Here is a 22,872-nt window from a genome sequence, read left to right as displayed (position 1 = left end):
CCGATAAATCGAAACGTTGAGTAGCGACGAAACGTCGATATCGTTCCAATAAAATACAAAGTTGAAATTCACGGAATCCTGTTACTTCGTACAAAATTTCGGAGTAACGAACTCTCGGCGCTTACAATGTTTATAAATTAATTCGTCGACCGTTCGATAGCGATTGGACGCGATAGGTATCGGTTCGATTTTCTCTCGGACCGTTCGGTTGGATCTTCGACTACGTACGATTCTCTACGCTCGATGTACACAGGTACTCGAGCGTCGCTTTGATCGTGGTTTTAATTATTCGGATTTACTTAGCGAATCTTTCAACGATTCACAGTCGCGACGGCGAAGCGATTCGAGCGACAATTTTCGCAGAGGGCGAGTCGAGAGTATGGAAGTTCGCGGCACGACTGCCCAATTTCCCGAATTAAACCTTCGAATCTCGGTTGCGAACCTTTGCACGGTACGTTTAAAGGCCACGGCACTCGTCCCGGTACGAGTCGATCGCAATTAAATAAACTACCAACTCGAGGGAGTAAAAGCACACCGTCCGTGGGTTGGGTTTCACAAAAACCGGCTTCTCGAAATTGTCACCGATCGTGATAAATCTTAAAGAGAGAGAGACGGAATCGAATACGATAAATCCATGGATTGCTCACCTGCGCTTTCGGAGGCAGGTATGTCGGGGCACGCCTGGTATCTGAAGAGCAATCTGCTGTCGTCGGTGCAGGTGTCGACGTTGCTGACGGGTACCGAGCAGGTTCCGTGACCTCGATTGTAGGAGAAGGTCATGGGCCCTCGAAAGGGGCACGGCACAGGTGTCGCCTCCTCCCGGAACATCGAATAGAGCAGAGCATCTCCCGTGATGGACGAGCACAAGGACGCCAAGGAGTTTCTACTGTTACAGTAAGCTGAAACAACAAACGGAAGCTGCGTTGGTAAACGTTGAAAATTCATTTTCACGATCGATACGTGTACATTCCTCGTATCTTCGTACACCTTTTCGCATCGCGCGAACGTTACGCGGAAACGTTACGCTCGCGCGAGATAAAAATCTTTGTCGCTTCCAAAATGTGTACATTTCTCGTTGTAACGTGTATTTCAACGATTCTGCCGTTTCGATCTTCGTGAAAAATTTACCGACGCGTTCACGGTTGGCCCGTACGCTTCTATGGAAAATTGATTTACATAGAAACAAATGTATCATCTTCACTTCCGAACGGTACACGTTATTATTCCCGTTTCGCAGCTTTGGAAGAGCTTTCGATTTAATCGCAGCAGCGACATTGGTCGCGTCGAATCCGCTCCGACTCGTCGTAGCTGAAAGAGTAAGCCGAATCCCGTGTTCACGAGGGCAGTGTGCCGCTGCTGCGACCTTGGTTGGCTCGCATCGTGCGCCAGACTGGGACGAGCAACGGTGTTTCTATTGCCATCTGCCTCGTCCGCGTCGCGTCCTTAGCTAAGAAGTACAATACAATAGGTACACCTGTTACTTCTTCCACTCCGTTGCACGGTGCTAGGTAGCGAAGGTCGCGGCAGCGTGCTGCCTTTTCCCGCTCCTTGTGCACGGGATTCGACTCGTATTTCCAGCTACGTCGTCTCGACTCGCATCGGGAGATCGTAAACAATCGTGCACGTTTATGCGCGACCAGATGTCAGAATCGCTACCCGGATACGAACAATATTTTAAGCCGTGGACTATCTTCGGAACGATGGTCACTGTTAGGCGAGATGGTATTTTCGATCGTTTACGAGCGAGAACGAATGGTCTTGCGCGCGCTCCGGAGAAAATGCAAAGCGTTTGGGACAGACGAGCGAGCGAAGTGTTCGCGAGACGTGAAAGAAGAGCGTTTGAACCGAACTAAGGCGCGAAAGACCAAGGAATTTTCGGTGAACGCGACCAGATCCACGGAACGAGAAAGGTTAAGGATTAAAGAGACAGGGTGCGAAAGAAACGCGAGCAAAGTCACTCGTTAGAAATTAAGCGAACCGCGTTGGAGATCGGTTATTGGAATCTTGTCGAAGCGAGTCGGAGTCGAACAAAGACTCTTTACGAAACCCCATCGCTCTTTAATTACGCAGCTCGGTCGATCACAAAGGAATCGTCGAGTGCACGCCCGTCGAACGTTCGACGTTATCCGCGAAATCCGCTGTCAATTTTGCGAAATTGTCCAACTACGTACCCGGTACCGCGTACTCGAGCCGGTAATCGTCGGAGCGATCGCGCGACAATTCCGCGAGACGTCTGTCCGCGATCGCGCGCAAGACTCGCGTTAACTTTCGTCCAAGAGCCATAAGTTTTTTCCCCGTTCGGGGACGAGCGCGACGGGAACTCGAGTCCTCCGCGGGCTGGGAAAAGAACGACGAAGAGGATGGTAAGCGAACGATGACGAATTTTCCCCGAGTAGGAAGTTCATAGCCGCGAGTAACTTTAACGCCGGATATTCCCCGCGATTTCTTTCTTTCCGTGTGGAAAAGCGTCGAGACGCTCGCAGAGGGACGCGAATGCAAGTTTTCAGCGCGCAGGTGTTGCCGCAGCCGTGGAAAGAATCAAAAGGCGATCGACCCTCTCTTTTCGATTCCACGGGCTCGGTTTTCCGCTACCAGACCCTTCCGCTCCCTGGTTATCGAACTTCGGGACCGATCTTTCGTTTTAATTTCGTTCTTACAACGGAGAAGTAACTTCCGCGTCGACTCCACTTCGAAACTCGATCCTCCGCGCGGGACACTTAGGAGATTTCTCCCCTTTCGTCCAACCCCGCGACAACTGGGGAAACAACTGTGTCGACCGTACGCGCGAATCGGTCTACGCTGTCCATCGTCTCTTAATTTCTTTTTTTCAAGATCGGAAGCTCTCTTTCGATTTTACGTTCACCGTGTCTTTAGTGTAAGAATAATTCCGAACGTTGTAAATCTCGGTCACGCGTTACAGGAACGGTACGCTTCTCGCTTACGTCGAATTGCACACGCAAACCGTTTCGAGGAACGAAAGGAATTGTTTCCAGTCGAATCGACGATAACGCTTAATCGCGCGTCGAGTGTTTGCTCAACGATGAATTCGCGAGTAAAAAATGTCCGTCTGTCGAAACTTCGATCCGTCTCGCGCGCGATGTCGGAACGATTTATAACGAAAAGCTTCGTAAGGTTCCCGGAGGAAAACAATGTTTCTTTTTCCCCATCTGCCAAAGGGCCGTTGAAAACCGATCGGAAATTTCTTCAAAGACGTTCGACGGTCATCGTTCGGTGGCGTCTATTTTGCCGGTGGCGAGGACGGTCGCTCGAAAGTCTAAACGTAACCGGAATACCGAACCTCGGTTCGTTGCTCGGCTTTTACGACGCATCTTCGTTATCGAGATTACAGATTCTAGACTCGAGGACGAACGAAGAGTAAAATTACCAGCGTAATTCGCCAGCTCGGTCCCCGAAAACGGACTCTTAAAAATAATACGTTCGCGGCATCCGTTAAACGCGAACCCCGTGTCTCGAAAGTTTCTAAAAATATACTTTTCGAGTTCGCTAACGGTTCGAAGCTACGGGTCGCGATAGTTCACCGTGGAACGACGCGATCTTCGATTTCACGAACCATTTCGAGCGATCGTAATCCGTTTAACGCGACGGCGGGAGTCCGAATAGGGTAGCAATAACGAAAATCCCCTCTTTGAGCGACGCGGGACGATCTCCCGGTGTAACGAAGGGAAAAATGACGATGCGAGTTGGAAACCGTTAAATCGATGTCGACGACCGTTTCGTTTCGTCTTTGCTCGCGTCGTCGTTCGATCTTCGAGATCGTTCCCGACAAGTTTTTACTACACTTGCCGACGACTTCGCGACCTATTTCGAAACGGGTGTCGACTTGGAACGTTCGTTAAAATTTCTGTCAACAGTTTCGAGTTCGATCGCGATTTAACGGCGTCGGGCAAAATGGCGAAAAGCACCGTAATCGTGACAAATTTCGAAAACACCCTTCGAACGTACTTTTTGAACGCATCTGCGTATTCGTTGTCGACGAAAACGTTCCGTGTAGAACAAACCACAGCCGATGGATCGGTTTGCCATCTTCGAGGTCGTCGTCGTTCTCGAACGTTGCTTCGTTTCGCGAAAACAAAGATCCCTGGCGATTTCCAGGCGACTCGAAACTCGGTGAAAGGAATTCCGAGTATTTCTTTGCATTCGTTGCGACCGAGTTTCCCTCTTACGCACCGAGCGTCCCAGAAATTATTCAAATAAACGAATATTTATTTACACGAACGGTCGTCGCCGGGCGCCGTCGACGGTAAAAAACAAAGAACCATCGGGCCGGAAAGAGGGAATGTAATTTTCAAAGCGTGGAAATGGAAAAAGTGCAATGTCGTGTCTTTCCACCGTTTCCAAGTTTCTCCCGGTGTTTCGCTCGCCGGCTCATTTATTTATTTATTCTCGCGTGGATGCCCGCTTCGTGTCACCCTTTATCTTCCGCGCGTTTCGGCCGGCTTCTCAAATTTTCATCGTCGTTTATTCGTTATTACGATCGACCTTTCCCCTCTTCCTCGCCCATTCCCCTCTACACGCTCGAAAGAAATTGCGTCCGAGCGTCGTTCCGACGTAATTAATTCGCCCTCCCGAAGGCACGTCCCGCTGATTAATCGAGCCGCGCTTTATTTTCCTCGGTCACGAACGACAAAGTCGAGCGACCCGTGCTAATCGCCGAAAAGGGTCCGGGTCGGAGAAACCGAAACGAATTCGTCTTTTCCCGCGCCCGTGTCCCACGAGCCGCGAATCGAACCTTTCGCGGTTTTACCACCGGGACAAAATCTACCGACACCTCGGACCCAATTCCCCGACTATCGATTACGACGAACACCGCTCCTAGTTTTACGCCGCGTCAGCTTGCCTTCCAGTTTCGGAGACGGAGACCGTGTGCTTGCGGATTAGCGCGATAAGACGAGAAAAAGAACGCCCAATGTTGCGCCACGAGCGGCCAATTAATTTTCTTTCGATCAAGATTCGTACGGACGATACCAAACGAGCGCGTTAAATTCGAATCGAAACTAGGTACTCGTTTCTCTGGGTATTTACCCCTTTATCGTACTTTCGTTGCATTATCTTCGCGATCAGGACGACAACTGTACTAGGCCGTACTGTACTACTTTGTTCCTTTTCAACGCATCTCGGTGCGATAACGATCACGATCCTGTCTTAGTTGCAGTATCGTAATTTTAGCACCTACTTAAAACTAAAATATAGCTTTAAGAATAATGCCCGGAACGGACAGTGTCGAGCCGAAGGGTGTCGAACCATGTTATCTACCTACCGTCAACGTATCGATTACTCGTGATTCGATGAATTATTTCACGTAGTTAACGTTGTTCTTGCTCGTTTCGCCGCAAGGGCGCAAGAAGAAGAAAACGTATCCAAGATGCATCGAAGCACGATCGCGCCGCGGACGAGAATCGGGCGAAAGCTGTTTTACCGCGTAACCCTGTTAGCGGACCTTCGAGTCCGTGGAAACATTGTTCATGTATAATGTACCGAACAGCCGTATAATTTGTCTCCAAGTTCCAGAGTTAATTAACACGTTCACTGTCCATGACGCGTTGTTATGGACGTATCGGACGTACGAGTAGAACCACCGCTCGAGGTCCGGTCGGTGAACGCGTTAATCCCTATACCCTGGCCGCAACATCGAGGAAACGGCCTGTACCGTGCACCGAGACAGATCCATCGAACAACGCGCGCCGAGTTTAATGCCGGTAATTATATACGCGAGGAGAGCGTTACTCGCGCCGAGTCGAACCCTCTTTCCTAGGGTGATTATCCTCCTTATTGACTCGTCGTGCACGCGTCGCTGCACACGCGCGCCCGCGCGTTTTGCATTCGAAATTTCCACCGACTCTGTCTCGGCTCCCTCTAGCGATTACTTTCCGCTTATAATTGCGCACACTTCGAGACGACTTACTTCTGCCACCGTACGAAAGGGCGGAAGGTTTCGACTCGCGTTCGAGCTACAATCTGCTAGTATTCCCGGTACAATTGGTTCACTTTCGTCCGGGATCGTTCGATCGTTCGCGCTTCGTCGAGATCGTCATTGTTGTTTTCCCTGTCTCGATTACCATCCGGTAGATTTCTTCTCGCTCCGCGGCGCTGTTCGTTCTTTTCCTCTTTTCCCCTTTTCTCGATCCTTGTTCCTCCGTCGCGCTCTCGGTACAATATTTTCAAGATCCGGTTAACGAGCTCCGTCTCGTCCTCGTACCGGCCGGCTACTTGGTTCCACTACCTTCGCTCGATACCGCATTATTGCTTTCTTTTCCTTCTCAATGTAGGCAATCTCGGCGCAACGAAGACGCATCATCGTCTTCGAATAAACAAGTAACCCCGTTGAAGCGGAAAGAAGGAGCAGGTTTCCCGGTGAACTCGCGGCGGGAAAGTGTCGATAGAATTCCCTCGGCGGTTGTCGGATCCCGCGTACCGTTGGTTCGTTCTTCGGCGTAGTCTTCCGCGGGAATCCGGCCGGGCGAAACGTCGAAATTAGAAAAGCGCAAAAAGTGCAATCCCGTGTTCCGAAGCAGATTTATCCGCGCGAACTCTCGTCCGTTCGCTCGCGCGATAAACCGGCTCGCAGCCGGCCAATTAAATTTAAAGCGCGCTCTCTGTTCCGACGGTAATTCCGGGCCCGGGAAGTTTCCGGGTAGCGGCATCGACCGACCGCTCCTCGAGATCTTTCCTACGCGGACAACGCGCTCTCGGGGAACGCGAGTTACGCGCGTGGCCGCGTCGCGCGGCATCCCCGAAGAACGCGCGCCCCGATTTCGCTCCGTGCCCGCGAACCCGGGGAACCGACAACTCGGCAAACCGAGCAACCGAGTTTCTCCCGTGTCCGTGAATCGAATTTTCCAGCGAACACGTCGCGTATTTCCAGAACGCGACGAGTTCGCGTATCACGGCCATCATAGTCGAGGCAAGTCCGCATTTCCATTCGTTCCGTCGCCCGGAGCACACCACGAGCCTTTCCCCCCCGGATCCGTTGTCACCCACCCGCCCGCCCGCTCGCTTCTTTCCCCCCATTTTCCACAGAAACGACCCACATTTTCCCGCACGCTGACGGTCCGAATGCAGCCTGCAGGCGACGGTATCTGCGGTGTGACACTATGCAGATTAAAATCCGATAACAAAAAAAAAAAAAAAGAAAAAAAAAGAGGAGGGAACGGAAGGACAGAGGTGGGAGAGAGCGAGAGAGGGACCCGAGGGACTTTGACAAATCGTCGAAAAATGCGGACGCGAGACAGGAGGGAGCGGTACCCAGAGGTCGGTGTCCCTCTTTTTCACCGTGTATATATCGATATCCACCAGCTCCCTCGCACGCCCCCTTCCCTCCCTCTTCTTTCCTCTTCGGCTTGGCTCGAGTGCCAAACTCCACCTGCTCGACGTTGTTGCTCTCCCTTCGGCTCCGTTAGCTCCTCTACAGGCCGTTTCAGCTTCGTTCGTCCACTTTAGGGCCCAGGGCGAACGCGTTCTTCCGCTCTTTTTTTCCTTTTCTTTTTTTTCACGGCTAACGAGCCCATCGTGTGTGCACGCGCACGCGCCGATGGAACCCTCTCGAAACAATTGCGCGCGTTTCTCCGGGGGTGAACAAGCGTCGACGCGTTCTTAAACGGACGAAATTTCGACCAGGCGGCTCGAACAAACTTTTCCAAGCCTCTCGCGTTACTTTCGTGCCGCCGGCGAAAACGATTCCTACCCAACGAACGAGGTTTCGAATTTCTCCGTCGTTTCGCTCGTCGAATTATTTTCCATATTTTTCCGTGCCGTCGTAATCACGGGTAAATATCGCGAACGAACTTTACGGAATTCGTGAACACAATATTTTCGAACGTGAATTCGAAGCAATCGAAAGGTTAGCAAAAGGTCGAAATTCTTCCACTCGCGATTGTTTCGTTCAAAAGTGGCCGCGCGCGAATTTGCGCGCCTTTTTTCATCCGCGCCGAACCAATTTTTTATCCGAATCCATATTTACCACCCCCTCCAGTCCCGACTCGTTCCGCTTCCCCGCGGAACGCATCGCTCGCGACCACAGTCGCGAGATCAAAGTGTCGTTAGCAGGTTTGGAGAAAAAAAAAATTAAAAAGGAAGCTCGTATCGTCTACGAGCTACGTCGAAGGGAAGAGAATTATCGCGGAACTTCGTTGCTCGATCCTGGCGGGGTGTAAGTGCTCTTTGCGAAAGAAGATGCGTCAAAGCGAACGAGACGCTTTTCCAGATTCAACGATTTCCCCGAAATTCCTCCGGCCACGTGCGACGAGAATGCACCAACCTCGAGTACATCTCGCGGGGTATCCGCGCTCATCGACGATACGGAGAAATCGTTCCGTTTCGTTCGAGGTCGCAACGATTTCGCGGATCGAGTGCACCTCGCGACGTCCACTCGAACTTTCCGAAAATAGACGGATGCGTCCCAACGTTTAATACGTCTCCGAAGTACCGAGTGCCATGTGGGTCAAGATGGTTCTTACTCGCGTGGAACATTGTGCGCATCGTCGAGGATCCGTAAACCTCGCACCGATCGGTAGAACATTGACCCACCGGTCCGTAATACGCGACCTTTTCGAACGTAGTCCGCGTCGCGTTTCACTTTTATCCGATGCATCGATCGTTTCGTTGTCCCGGTTGCGCGTCGATTGGAAATAAATATTCCCGATACCGTTGCAAATAGATTCTCTAATCGCGACGATCGCTCGATGTTTCGTTCGAAAGGTCGGCCATCGAGTTTAACGAAAGTAGATGGATGCGAGAACGGGAAGTATTTAACTTGTTCGTTGGTGCGTTAAGAGAGTTCTTTCCGGGAGTCGGGCGGTAACCTGTTCCGCGTAAAATCAATGGAAAGAGTAAAGAGTAAAGTCGCGTATTACGAGCCAGCGATCGTGGTGATTCTGGCTCGAACGAACAGACGAGACGAACACCGGGGAACGATTAACCACCGTCTTCGTCGGTAAATATCCCGCGAACGTCGGTTCCGTTGCCACTTACCGAGTTCGATTAATTATCGTCGGTCGACGAGCCAGCTCGACGCCACGGCGATTTTACTCGAATCGAAACCTTCGGTGCCTCCAACGAACTCGATTCGCGTGTCCGTCGCGCGAAGCCCGGGATCGCCCAAAGAAAAATGGTCCCGTTGTTACTGGATTTTCGGCGATATCGCGACACGGACCGCGCTAATGCGAAACGAAGCGCTCGAAACGTTACGAATAATTCGAAGTTCCGCGGAACGAAAGCCCGAGGCGGTCTCGAGCGGCGGAACCGAAGCCGCGCAATAATCCGCAACGATCTACGCGACGATCCTCGATAAATATCCGGAACGAGAACCATTATCACGTTCCAGAAACTTCGCTATCCATTCTGTTGTCGGTGTATTAACGAGGCACGAGGCTGATTGCACGATAGAATCCGCGAAAGTGCTCTCGATTTCTTTTTCACTGTAAACGAGGCTCGTAGCCCCCGTTCGGAATTAGCAGAACCATTGCCCGTTCCTCCGCGTCCTACTCTCCCCCTTTCACGTTGCCCCCCACCGGCATCCCCGTTTGCACAACGAACGAAAGTCGTTAAGTTCTCCTCGGAGAATTATTCCGTGGAGCTTAGCCGGGTACCCGTCGTCGTCCTCGCCCTTCTTCTCGTCATCTTCGAGCTTTTAATTACCGATCGGCATTCTAATTAATGAATGGATTTCCCCAGGTCACCGAGAAAATCGTTATCGATCGGACGAAACAACGGCTATTAGGAGGTCGACGACGACGACGACGTCGGGCGCAAAAAAGACCGGGAGGAGACTAGGGAGAGGAAAGGAACGGGAGAGGGGCGAGGGGGAGGGGAGAAAGGGGAAACAACGGCGTCTTCCGATGTTCTTTCGGAATTGTACTTACTTTCTTTGTACTGGAGAACGTTCGAGTGCTTCTCGTGAATGACGACGCAGCGGTAGCAGGATTTTCTGAAACAGAACGTAAAACGGAGGTTTCTCTTATTCAGGCCTTTCATTCGATATCGCTCGACGGAATTAGAACGCTTTCCTCCGTTACGCCGTTCCTTTTTTTCTTTTTTCTTTTTCTTTTTCTTTTTTTCTTTTCTTTCTCGCTGGTTGTTTTCTCCTACGTTGCTCGTTAGGCGACGACGCGGACTGTTCCGGATTAACGGTGGAGGTCACTCGTCGGGAACGAGATCCGCTCCGGGGCGCGAGGAAATTCGCGAGAACGTATCTGGACGATCGACCGAATTAACCGAACGTCCGCCTCGATGGAGATGAGAATCGTGTCTCCCGAGAAAAATAGACTTCCGTAGATTTAAACGAGGCGTATCGGTACGCGCCGATGGATCGGTTCGATTTGTATCGTCGCGTACTCTCCATTCGCGCGACGATTCGGTTCGATGGAAATTCAAGCGAGTTTCGGAAAGAGAAGCAATCTTTCCCACGTTGCGTACCGTTGCTCGATATTTCCAGGCTTTTTCGTTAATTCCAATAACGGAGATGGAATCGTCGAACGAAATTACAGGACTCGGAGAGATTCCAGGAATTTGGAAAATAATTCTTCCCGCGTACCAAGCACCGCAACACTCGTATTTGCAACGATTTCTCTTTAATTCCGTTCTTTAAATTCGAGAATTCTTTCTTCGAGCGTCTTCTCGCGACGCGTCGTACTCGCGGCGTAATTTACCTTTTCGATTCCAAGGGACACTTTTGTACGCGAGAGGACCCGAAGCTTCGAGGGGTGCAAGCCTTTAACCACGATTCCGCGGCCGTTATCGAAGACAATTTCGTTCCTCGTTTCGGGCGACTCGTCTCTTCTTACTCGCGCGACGTCGAGACAATAGAAAATATCGAGCGCGCGTTTCACAGTCCCATAGTTCTCGAAGGTAAAATATCCGAGGAACTCGCCGAGCCGTCTTTAGAATATCGAACAAAGACGATATTGCGTATTTTAATTTTGTTTTATACCGTGCAACGGTTTTATCGGCGATATTATCGTCCGATCGGATGAAAAAGGGAAGAAGCTCGCGGAAACACGGTTACGGTGGCGCTCTCGACGCGAATCGTTTCTCGAATCGGACGTAAGGGGGACTTCGATGCTCGGTCGGCGTTCCCTCGGTCGAATCGCGGTCTCCGCGGTGAGTAGGTCCGATTCGGCTCGATATTCAAATCCGAAGAGAACATTCGCCGGCGGTGGTCGCTCGAATTCTACCCCCTCGGTGGTGACGCGCGCCACCTTGCCCCTGGCGCAACTTCCGCCTTCGTTTTTTATCTCGTTCGTCGCGCGTATCGATCGAACGGTTCGCAGGCGAGGCCCGATAGAAATCTCCGCGAAAAGTTTGCCCGGGTCCGTGTGACACGAGCGTTACGCGGCGAAACGACGCTCCTCCTTTTCCTCCTCTCGCGTGTGCTTCTTCGTTGGGGCACCAACGCGAACCCCTCTCGAGACGAACCCCGCTTTTAATACCCTCTGCCCGCCGACGCCCCGAACTCGCCAACGGATCTCGCTTCGAATCCCGACCAATCGCCCCTTTCCAACGTCTACTCGGATTTAATTCCTCGATCGGGAATTTGCCAAGTTTTTCCAACTACTTTGCGGCTACCGTCGAAAATTCCTACCGAACGTCAAAGTTAAACGGAGAGCGCGTTGTTCGAACGGAGAGCGTCGCGATTCCATAATTTTCCTTTTCTTTCGTTCGTGCACGGTCAGTTCTATCTTTCGAAGGTCGGCAAAGTTAGGACCTAATTTGGATACGAACTTTCCTCGTACGTAATAAACCTGTACTTTGGAAACTTCGCGTCCGCCGTGCCGTTTTAGAATCGATGCGACTCGATAATTTTATTCCTCGAACCGGTTTCTCCGTCGCATTTAATGAAAAATATTCCCGGTTCTTTTGGCCGGAAGAAAGCTACGGATACTATTTTACGTTCTTCTCGAGGTACACGATTCTCTCGAACGAGTGTTCTTTCTATCGCCGTTCGAAACGAGGAAAACGAGAGAAGAGTACGAGGAAAGGTCTACTCACTGATTCACCAGAAGGAACTTGTCGCCCTCGTTGTGCAGGCACCTGCCCTTGCCGGACAGCTCGTTTTTGGAGATGACGATCGGGTGCGTGACTCCGCTCTGAAACCAGGTACCTTCCCATTTCGGTGGAAACGTGCATTCTGAAACAATCGAAGAGAACCAGTTAATCGGAGAAGCAAATTCAGGAAAGAGGACTCGTGTCGTCTGTTACTTGAGACGCAAATCGATTTTAATCGAGAAATTACGTTACGCGCGAGTCAGCGGATACAAACTCTCTCCTACATTGTGCCGACAAATCGAATTCAAATATTAAAGAAAAATTTCTAAACATCGATGCATCGGGTAATTTCAAATGCGAGTGTTCTCTCCGAAGAATTTCGAGAAAAGGGGTCTCGAAAACACTCTCGTTTCCGCGCGATAACCCGATAGATCGATCGGGTTCTCCCGTGGTTCGCGTTCGACGCGTTGCTTCTTTTCGAGGGAGCAGTCGCGCAGGAAGACGACGAGAAGACGTAATATTCTCGACGAAGTAATTCGGGACAAATCGTAGCAGGGCACGAAGACAAAGGGGTTTCGGATCCGTGGCGGAAGGTAAGGGAACGCGGGGCGCAGCCAAGGGTTGAACGGAGGCTGGAAGGGCGCATAACCATGGCGTCGAGATGGGAATTCCCGGGACGGGATAATCCCGGGGGCGAAGCGAATTTCCGGAAACTACTGCTATAGCACGGAAGGGATACATCCAGCCGAGTTATCGACGATAATCGAAACCCGGGGACGTCCCTCGTGCCTCGTTCCTTTCTCTCGGTGGAAGTTCGCCGGGAGCAGGACCAGGGAACACCTGACTGCGCATTTCGGACCGGCTGGGATCCATTTTCGCGGCCACGTTTTCGAAAACCGGTCACCGTTGCAATCAACTCGCCGCGCGGAAACCCGAGAACCCGTTGCATCCGACGATGGATAGCTACGCGAGTTTATAACGCGAACCGCTGCTTAATTAGTCGAGTGTGTTCAGCGTATCGCGATGCGCTCTTTCGAATAAATTATAGCGGCTGGAAAATTAGCCGGTCGCTCATACGTTCTTCGCGAGAAATTATAGCCAAGGAAAATTAGCCGGTCCCTCGAGGCCACCGAGAATTTATCCCCGCCATCGTTCGCGACTTTTCGAGCTTCGGGCCGATTTCTCTCTCTTTTTCTCTCTCTCTCTCTCTCTCTCGACAGTATCGGGCCGCGCTAGACGATGGAAGAGACGACTCTCGATCCGGTCTTATCGGACTCGTCCCCGCGTCCAGATGCGTCCCGTGTTCCATCCGATTGCGGGCTCCCCCTTTGTATCCTGTTGTTCCATTACGGGGCGTTGATTCATCGATACTCCGTTCTTCGCGACGCGTCCTTCGTAATAACCGATCGCGTCGCGTCGCGTCTCGCCGTTTCGATTTCGTTCTCCCGTGGAGACGAAGAATCGAACGATCCGATCGGAACGAATCGTGTCTTCCCTCGGTCCAAACGGTTCCCTCGGATCGTCGAGGAACAGTTGTAAAATCTAACGCGCGACAATGATTCCCTATCTACGATTTCTCCACGGTGGTTACAATTTCTCGACAACGATGCGACGGAATAGCGTCCAACCGAGCGATCTCGACCGATTCGAAAACATTTACGAACGTCGTCGAAGCGCGAACGGACACTCGAAAAATACGTACCGAGATGGAAAACTCCGAGCGGAAATTTTCGGGAATTTTTCGCGAGGTTCCGCGTCTCGAGAGAACTCGTTCGATCGACGCGCACGGGAAAATGCGGACGAGACTCGCGTCCGAACGAATCGATCGATCGAACGACGTCTCTTTCGTTTTTCTCGGTGGTTCGTGGCGGGGAAAGAAATCGTTACGAGCGATCGTTGGGAGGAGAAGAGCCGCGCGACAAATAAACAGACGGGCGGTGATCGAGTCTCCGGGTCGTAATGAGCGGTTAATTAGAATTTTAATCGAGAAGCCGACGCGCTAGGAGGAAAAATATTGTTCCACCGGGGGATCGTGCCCTCCCGCGGGAGCGAAGCGAACGAGCGCGAGCCGACGACGCTTTCCAGACCGCGTCTTTAAGTAAAAGCTTCGTAAATAAAGACCGTTGTTGTCGTTCGTCGACGCGGCGCGGCGTCGAGCTGTTGATTCGTCTAATTGTGGCAATCGTTTTCGCGTCTCCGCAAGAACAGAGACAGCGACGAACGGAGCCACTCCGAAGAGAAAATAATCGAATTGGATTCGTCTTTGACGGTTCGCTAGCTTTTCCCTCGACTCTCCGCCCCGTTTTTCCCTTTCGGCAGACATTTCGCGGAGCGACGTCTCGGTCGATGGAACAGATGTCTCTCCTTTTAATGCGAAATAAAAAAATTTATCCTCCCCCGGGGAGGAGGCACTTTCGCCGGAGGGGCTCGTGGAATAATAAAGCGCGAAGAAAACGTTTCGAGCGTTCCCGGCATTGCTTATCGCCGAGGGGACGCTGATATTGACGCGTGTCATTTTCGAAAGTTTTTGTAGCGTTGCCGAGAGAGCGGTTCTTTGCCTCCTCGTACCGGTTACCGACGAAATCTCTTCGATCGCGCGTCTCGGGGACGAAAACTTTTCAAACGAATCGTTGCCGCTTCTCTCCACCGCTTCGTATACGAACGATTCGTACGTTAACCGTGCGCGGTTCGTCCGTTTGAAAGATTTACGAAATCTCTTGGACGCGGAGACGCTCGAGAGCGACTCGTAACGACCGATTCGCGATTAGAAACGCGTTTATGAAATATTTCGCCGGGACGCGAAGTCGTTGATCTTCCGTTTCCCGTTCGAGACTTTTATCCGGATAAAAATATTTCCATCGAAGAGAGGAAAGATTTTTCCCCGGTGCGCGTAATCCCTCTGGCTCGCCCTCGTACGGACACACCGTGCACGGTAGGCAAAGACCCGTTTGCGCAAAGGTTGGCTGCCGCGTAATTGATGGAGTATCGCGCGAGCGAACCCGTAACAAAATCCATTACGAGGAATCCAGAAGCGCGCGACGCTCTTTCCAACCCCCGCTGCCACCGTCTCCGCCTCCGCCTCCGCCTCCGCCTCCGCCTCCGCCTCCGCCGTCTCTTCTCCGCGACGGAATTACACGGCCGCGAAGAAAAACGAGCATTTCCATTCAGACGCACGCAACGCGGGCGATATTTACGCGCAATTCCGAGGCCTTATCGTTAACAGCATCGGAAACGGCGCAGCGGTAGGGTGCCCGAGGAGATTCGATTTCGCGGGGGTTGAACGGGGGTTGGGGGGTGGTCGGTGGCGGGCAGCGTTCGCCCGTTTTTTCCCTCTCGTTCCATTTCGAACGCGATTCCCGCGACACCCCCGTTTCGGCCAGGGGACGAGATTCTCCATCGCGAAACGCGATTACGGATTTCGTGTCTCGCCCGCGGATTTTACGAGCCCGCTGCGAATCTCGCGACTCGGTCCCTACCCTCGGTCTTGTACCACGGACGCGGCCCTTCTCCGAACGCGAAACGAAAACCAACGACGAAAGAGGACACGCGAACCGTGTGGAAATAAATAAATGCTCCGAGGTGAGGGGGTGACCGCCTGGGACGCTGAGACGAGGGTGAATTCGCTCCAGGAACTCGTCTACGTATCCTGGCGAAACACGCGCCGATTTCTTCTCCGGCGATTTTCTTCCCCCCGACCGAGGGGAATCGCTCGTTCCCCGTGAAATACGCGATTTCGCGCAGCGAAGCTCCCGTTTCCGGTTTCCATGCGGCATCGCTTCCCCGAGCCTCGAATCCCGATTCTCCGACGAATGCTCGCGCTCGTATCGAAACGTCTGCTTCGAACTCGCGAGGTTCTCCCCGTTTCTCGAATAATTCCGTGTCTCGCGTTTCGAGGGTCACGATGGACCCTCGATCGAGCAATCCGAGTCCTCGAGCCGTGAAGGTGGTCGTACCTTTGGGATCGGCGATTTTTCAAAGTCCTAGTTTCGCAACGACGATGCGGATAGTTTGGATAAGCGCGATCGGAAGAAGGCGCGCCGAGGAGAGCTTCCTCGGAAAATAGGACAAGTACCAGGTCCGTCGTCGTTAAACGCGCAAACTTGAATCGAACGGTAACTTGTAAGGTTAATTGCGATTCTCGAAGAGCGGAGAATCCAACGGAACGGTGCCAGGGACGCCGAAAAGGAAATTCGAGGAAATAACGGCGATAACGATAAGCTCGATAAACTCGCGGGCGAATAAATTGAAAAGCTACAGTCGGAAGTTCGCCGCGCGGCAACCAACGCGGCCGATCGAAGATTCCGTTATCAGTGAGCGCGGAAATAGGCAGCACGGAAACCGGCCCGCGGAGAAATAAGCAGGGGAAAAACAAACGCGGGGTTTCGTATTTCATCGCCGGAGCGGGTTAATATCGATAAATTTAGCCGTATCTTTTAACGGCGCTTTATCCGCGTGCCTCCAGATGAAGCTGGTTACGAGTAACCGAGTTAACGAAAGAACTTTTACGCGGAAAATGGGCCTCGACGATCCACCACGGGGTTCGCTCCGATACGTTGATCGCGTTTCGAAATTTTTGCGAGAAAGACGAAAGGACGTTCGACGACGGGAAAATACAAGTACGTACTTGGAATTTTAAACGCCTTTGGCGCTACTTTCCTCGTTTATAAATAATTATCGGTACAAATTTTGTCCGTAACGGAGAAAAATACTTTCCCAACGAAAGGTGTCGTTCTACAAAAGTACCGGATCTAAACAAACTCGGGAACCTTTGAAATTCCACGAATCGTCGAAATTGTTAACGTTTACCTTTACGCGCCTTTTCCTATTCGCCGTTGATAATTTTACGTTCGTTGTTTCCTTCGCACCACGGGGTAGATGGAACAATATTATATTTTCCGTCCGTAGACGCGAACGGAACAAGCACGGGTCCGCGTGCACGCGTGTACGTGTGTGTACACAGCGTGGCATTCGTACGGTGCAGGTTTACCGTGCTTACCGCGTGATTTGATATTTCGATAAAGGGTATTAGAAGAACGTACGACGCGGTAGGCGAGATTCCGCGGAAGGGGCTGTTTCGTCGGCGGCCGGGAGAACGAATAGGGTGTCGATTCGCGAAAATCCAACGACGTTATTTTTCGTTAAACGAACGAGTCTCGGCGCACGGGTCGGGGATTTGAGGAGCGGGAAATTACGCGGAGTTTATTCTCACGGACGAGTCGTTACTTTCCTGCGACCTCCTTACCACCGTATCCTGCTTCCTCCGCTCCATTCACCGACCAAATAACGACCCCCGAGTGCCCGTACGTCTCCCCGGAAATGGGCCGCGTTCTCCAATTGGACCACGGTAATCGGGATAATAGCGACGAGAATGATAACGACGATGATTAGAAAAATTCTGCGTACCGACCCCCCGCGCGACGTTATTTGCTCAAAGACGATCGACCGGAGACGTTGGTCGCGATGTTCGTCCCGACGACGACGACGACGCCTCGTTCCTCCCTGTCGTACGCGATAAGTTGAGCGATCGATAGACAGAGAAGACGATTCCGCGTTCGAACGAATTAAAACCACCCCGAACAAGTTCGAACGAGTTGTCGTCCGTTCCGGAAGCACTTAAGAAGATTCGTTTCCTCGAACAACGACTCCGAAGAGCAATCGAGCGACAAAGATCGCGATCGACTCGCGTTAACGGTCGAAAAATCGAGGGAAAGACCGAACGTGTCGTCGAGAAAGGCGTTCGACGAGGGTGCGGGCCATCGACGAGTCTCCTTCGAGCGTTTAACTTTCGGTAGCGTTCGACCGGACGACGAAAATTTATTTAACGAAACAAGCGGCCCCTGAACACGACCGGAAGCTCGTTACGATAGCGGGTGTATTCTGTGCAGCGGAGACCGTACCACGGGATTCTAAAACCAGCTCTTATTACAGCTCCCTTTTTTAAACGAAGAAGAAGCAAAATTGGCAAGGAAAAATGTTACGAGCCTTAACGAGGACCTCTTCCTCGTAATACGATTCTTTCTCAATTGCAATTGTACTCCTTTCCTTTAAACGGAAGCTTTCCTCGTTCGTGTAACGGATGAATCCTGCTCTCTGTACAAAGGTGCTCGAATAAAGAGAATATCCGATATTGTACGTCGTGAATTTGTTTCGGGGCAATGAGCGTTCAAATCGTCCACTTCCGCGTCCTAAACATCGCCTCGACGATCTTCTGGTTGTTCGCTCGTTAAACCGTTCCCCGTCTCTCTCGTTTTCTACGATCCACGTGCACGCGTCTCGAACGCTCGTGATTTTTCCGTATTTTCGTAGGTCGTTGCTATCGATCAACACCCCCGCGGCTAATGGCCGTAACAGTCGCCGATCGATGAACGCGCGCGAGCGAGCGAGCGAGCGGACGATAAACATCTTCGAATACGAGAAAGCTCGAAAGAGAAATACATTCGACTTTAATAACGACAACGTTCGCGTTCGGGTGGCACGGCAACGACAATCGGGCGTTAACGAAAAAAAATCGACTTTTCCCTTGTTTCTTTTCCAGAAAACCGTCGGACAACGCACGCGATACAACGACGGTGGCTATTTTTCATTCTTTATCCCTGGCACGATCCATTTCACCGGTATTCAAGCAGCCGTAACGACTCCTGCGTGGCTGTAATTTAACCCAGAAATGGCCCACGACAAAATACACCCTGTTCCTAGCCCTCCAGGGGCGAGTGGGCTCGGGGACGGTGGTCACGTGGCCGGTCCCGAAATTTCTCGATCCGGAGGACGACACGCGATCTTACGTGGCCGCGTGAGCTCGTTTCGCACCGACGATCGATCATCGTTTTCAAAAATCGTGCCGGAACATCGCGCGCTGCCGACATCAACGAAAAATTGAACCGGTCGTCTCGTTATCGTTGCCCGTGTACGCGCTGTTTCGGTTTCCAGGTCCGTCGTGGACGTCGCGACGTCCACGAGGACATCGAAATCTCACCCGACGGTGTCCGTCGCTAACGTGGACTTGATTTCCGGCGAATCGATCGAAAGATGACGAAACGAAATTAATTAGTCCGAGTGCCGCGAGCTCGTGAATATTCCGAACGTATTTTATTTCATTTCGAAACGAAATTGCCGCGAAAGGATACTGGTACACAAGTTCGATCGTTTCGATCGCTGGCGCCGAGTTTGGAAGAATTTCGAGACGCGAAACGTTTTGCTTCTTCTCGACTCGCGTTCTCGTACCCAGTACCGGTGTAATTGGCATCTGTTTCATCGTAGTTCGTCTTCCGTCGAAGTCGACTTTGGTACATACTTCCAGAGAGTACGTATATTATAAGAAGTTTCACGAAAGTATACTATTCGCTCGAAAACTGTTCGTTTTCTCGTTACTTTGCGCGTTTACTGCGCGAGATACGCTCGTGTGCACCGTCTTGTTCGAGTTTTCGGACAACGCGAAAATAATCCGATAAGTACGTCTCGTGCTCGCGACTCGCGGTTCGTTGGAAAAGGAAAACGTTCGAGAAAATCGCTGGGCGAATTTCTCTCGATCGTTCGCTCGCGTCGTTTCGTCGATAAATTGTTTTCAATATCGCGGCGGCGAGCACGGCATTATCGGGCTCCATCGCGCGAGCAATTATCAGCGGCAACATCGTTAGTCCGCAAGTTCGAGATCACAATGGAGCCTCATTGCGTCCCGTGGGAGATTCGAGGAGGGCTGCGTCGAACTGAATAGCGCAGATCGAATCGCCAGATAGTATACAATCTCGCGGATGAATTCCTGTTTGTAGAAGGTATGACGGTTCGACTTGCAGTTCTCCGGATGGAAATCGAATTAACGGTAGAAATTTAACGCGCGCTGGAACCTCGGTGTTCGGTATTAAGGGGCGAGAGCAACGAAAGCCGGTTCCAGGAAACGCGATGGCTTCGAAAATACTTCGATCGCGACTCGTTGAATATTCACGCCCGATAAAAAAATATTACATCCCGAAGGGGCAAATGATATTCCGAGAGAGCGATTTAAATAATTTTTAGTTCTCGTCCCCTCTCGATGGAATATTCTCGTCGAAAATGCTTTTTAATATCCGTTACGTTCGAGGCTTTGCATTTAGCGGGCGATTAACTCGCTATCAACGATTCGACCTAATCGATCGAATTAACCGTTCATCGACGCCGGATTGGACGTATCGCGCCAACGAGAGGTTAGAACCTTCGTTCGGTCGCGTTAGCGCCGAAAGATACGAAGGCTGGGCCTCGATCGTTCAACGAGGGTAGTTTATCTTCGTGCGTCCAGCGAAAACGAGGAAACGCGTACGTTACGATGCTCCGTCGTTGAAAATAACGTTACTCGAGCGCGCGAGAATTTATCGACCTTTCTTTCGAAAAATTTGATCCCCTTTACGATTTATTCGAAATACCACGAGGGACGACCGTCCGTCCACGGAGCGATCTCGATAGGATCCCTTTTGCAAAGTTTACGCGCGCGCGTATTCGCGTTAAAGAAGAATCTCTCTCGTTCGATGATCGAAAGTTTTTCAATCGACGGACTCTCCTCTGCCGTAGGTCGGAAAGTAACTGATCGCGATCCGGATCGTTCGATGTTCGGGAAGACGAACGTCGTCGAGCGGCTCGAAGGGATCGTTAGCGCGTCGCGAGCCCCAACGCCCTCGTTTCGCGACTTATGAAAATTCATCGATCGAATTTATAGTCGTCCACTCGACTCGAAACGGTGGTTTCCGCGCCGAGTGAGCCCAAATCGAGTTCGCGGTTCCCGATCCGTAGCTCCCGACGCGAAAATTGTTCCCGGGACGCGAAGTAACCGCACCGGCGCGTAAAATCTATCGAGAAAATTCGCGCGAACGGTTGTTAGGCGACGGATCGCAGGAAACGTGGATTTACAACGCGCGAATGAAATATTTGCCAATACGGACGCCCGGGCGAGATTAAATAGCTGGATCGCGTCCCTTCGGGATCGGCCGCGTTGATACGGACGACCGAAACTTTGGCTATAAACTGCTCGCGGCCCTAATATATATCATTTATCGGAAGGAGAAGCAACGCGAGCCACGGTCCTGCGGGGGCCATTTTCAACGGGCCAGTCTATAGAAAGAATTTCGTCGTGCACAAATTCCGCCGGTAAAAGTCTAAATGTACCTCCGAGGACGCTTATCGGCGCACGCGTGTTCGTTCCGGCGACTGACGACGTTTTCGGTACGCGTGCCGAGAAATAGAACTTTGCGCCGGCTTTCCACGGTGTCGTTAGCGCGCGAAACTCCGCGAAAGAGAAACGACCCTTCGATTTTGGAAATAAATCTCTCCCACGGTCGACGAAGATCCTTTTCTTCGTCCTCGACGCGGTCCGAACGCAAGTCTTAAGCTCTCAATCGTAACTAAAATCGTCGAACGTTGAACGAAATCGAGGTTCGCGAGTCTCGTCGAGGAGAGCGAGGTTTCTCCTGGTTCCGTTGGGAGCGAACGACACCGAGCTCGAAACGACGGAAATCGATCGGAGCGTTTCTTTTTTCCCGGCGAAACGGAGTCGGTGGATGAAAAATTTTCAACGAAATTTCGTAAAAAGCGAGTAACGCGTTAAACCAACAACTGTACGGGAGCGCTTAAATACAAACGACAACAAGCTCTCCGAAAACACTAGCACCGGGCCGTGCCGCCTGCTCTCCGCGAGCCAGAAGTTTGGACAAACGGTCGTAAGAGCATTTAAACAATCCCGGTTATTCGCTTCCGATCAAATATCGCGGGTCTCCCTTTTGTTCGGTGAACAAAAGCCCTTTTCGCGGGAACGCATCGCAACGAGGCGAGCGCGCCATTTGAAACCGGCTCGAAATACTCGTACAAGTAACTATTAACCATTACAACCGGCCGACTCGTCGGCACTTTTATTTCCGGCGTCGACGCGCGCCTCGCAACGGGAACAAGCCGAACCGGGCCAGGAACGCGGATCCAGGGGAACGGGGGGTTCACGGGGGGTTCACGAGGGGTTCACGGGGCTACCGGCCAGAGAGAGAACAGACACGCGACAACGCACGGCAAACCTGCAACATTGTAGCCACGGTGTCGCGTCCCTTTGCTTCCTGTTTCCCTTCCCCCTGTTACCGCCCGAACATCCCCAACCTTTCAACCTCCCGCTCCGTACCCCTCCCGTGCCGAAGCTTTTCAAAAGGGTTAACGAATTCGGCAATCAACGACTATCGATTTCGATCGTCCGGCCGATTTCCTCCCCGCTTTTCGCGGTTCTCGTTCTCGCCGCGCACCCTTTACGAAACGACGACCGAACCTCTCGTCGTCTCACGCCACGGAAACGATCGGGAACCGTTTCACGGAAGCGACCTTAGCCCGCGAAGACGCGATTCCATTTCCCCGCGTTGTTTCGAGGGACGAGAGACGCGGAGAAACTTTCGTTCTCTTTTATTCTCGCGCCTCGACGCCCGTAACGACCAGGCGTACGGTTTGACCGAATACGAAGCGACGAATTTTCTTCTCGCGAACAATAGGCGCTCGGAGACGCGCGCGAATGGAAACGATCTCGACCGAGATCGCGTTCGAAAGAGGATACGAGGCCGGGTAGGTTGCTCGCGAATCCTCCTACGAAGAGTGTCGACGAAACGAGGTTTCGACGCGGAGAACGTTCGATTCCTCGGGCGAGAAAAACGAGACAACCCTTCCCCCGGTCGGTCGCGGGCTCGTTCTTCTTCGAGGCGACATCGAATCGCGGACGATCCATTGTCTTTTTATCGGTAGCCAGCGAGAGGAGCGGGCCTACGTCGAATCTTCGGGACGCCAAGTGAATTATCGTCGGTCGAGCGCCGAGAAGAATAGCGTCGCGGATCCCTGACACTTTGACAGTCGTTGGGCGACGTAGACGCGCGCCAACCGGGACTC

General features: G+C 51.9%; 1 protein-coding gene across 4 annotated transcripts in view; it reads right to left on the bottom strand.

Annotated features, from left to right (window-relative positions):
- Positions 1–22,872, bottom strand: part of LOC143144756 (uncharacterized) — a 300,728-nt gene that overhangs the window by 67,833 nt on the left and 210,023 nt on the right. For 3 of the 4 annotated variants that reach the window (XM_076307505.1, XM_076307504.1, XM_076307506.1), the window contains 3 exons: positions 12,004–12,142; positions 9,879–9,943; positions 648–899 (listed from right to left, as the gene is read on the bottom strand). In XM_076307505.1, the coding sequence (XP_076163620.1) occupies positions 648–899; positions 9,879–9,943; positions 12,004–12,142 (456 nt within the window). Of the gene's footprint in view, positions 1–647; positions 900–1,067; positions 1,167–9,878; positions 9,944–12,003; positions 12,143–22,872 lie in introns of those variants that run through there. The other variant, XM_076307507.1, reaches the window with a different exon arrangement.

This window comes from Ptiloglossa arizonensis, chromosome 3 (genome assembly GCF_051014685.1).
Source record: "Ptiloglossa arizonensis isolate GNS036 chromosome 3, iyPtiAriz1_principal, whole genome shotgun sequence".
Classification (NCBI taxonomy): domain Eukaryota; kingdom Metazoa; phylum Arthropoda; class Insecta; order Hymenoptera; family Colletidae; genus Ptiloglossa; species Ptiloglossa arizonensis.
Note: the sequence above shows the minus strand (reverse complement) of the source record. Positions and strands in the feature narration are given on the sequence as shown.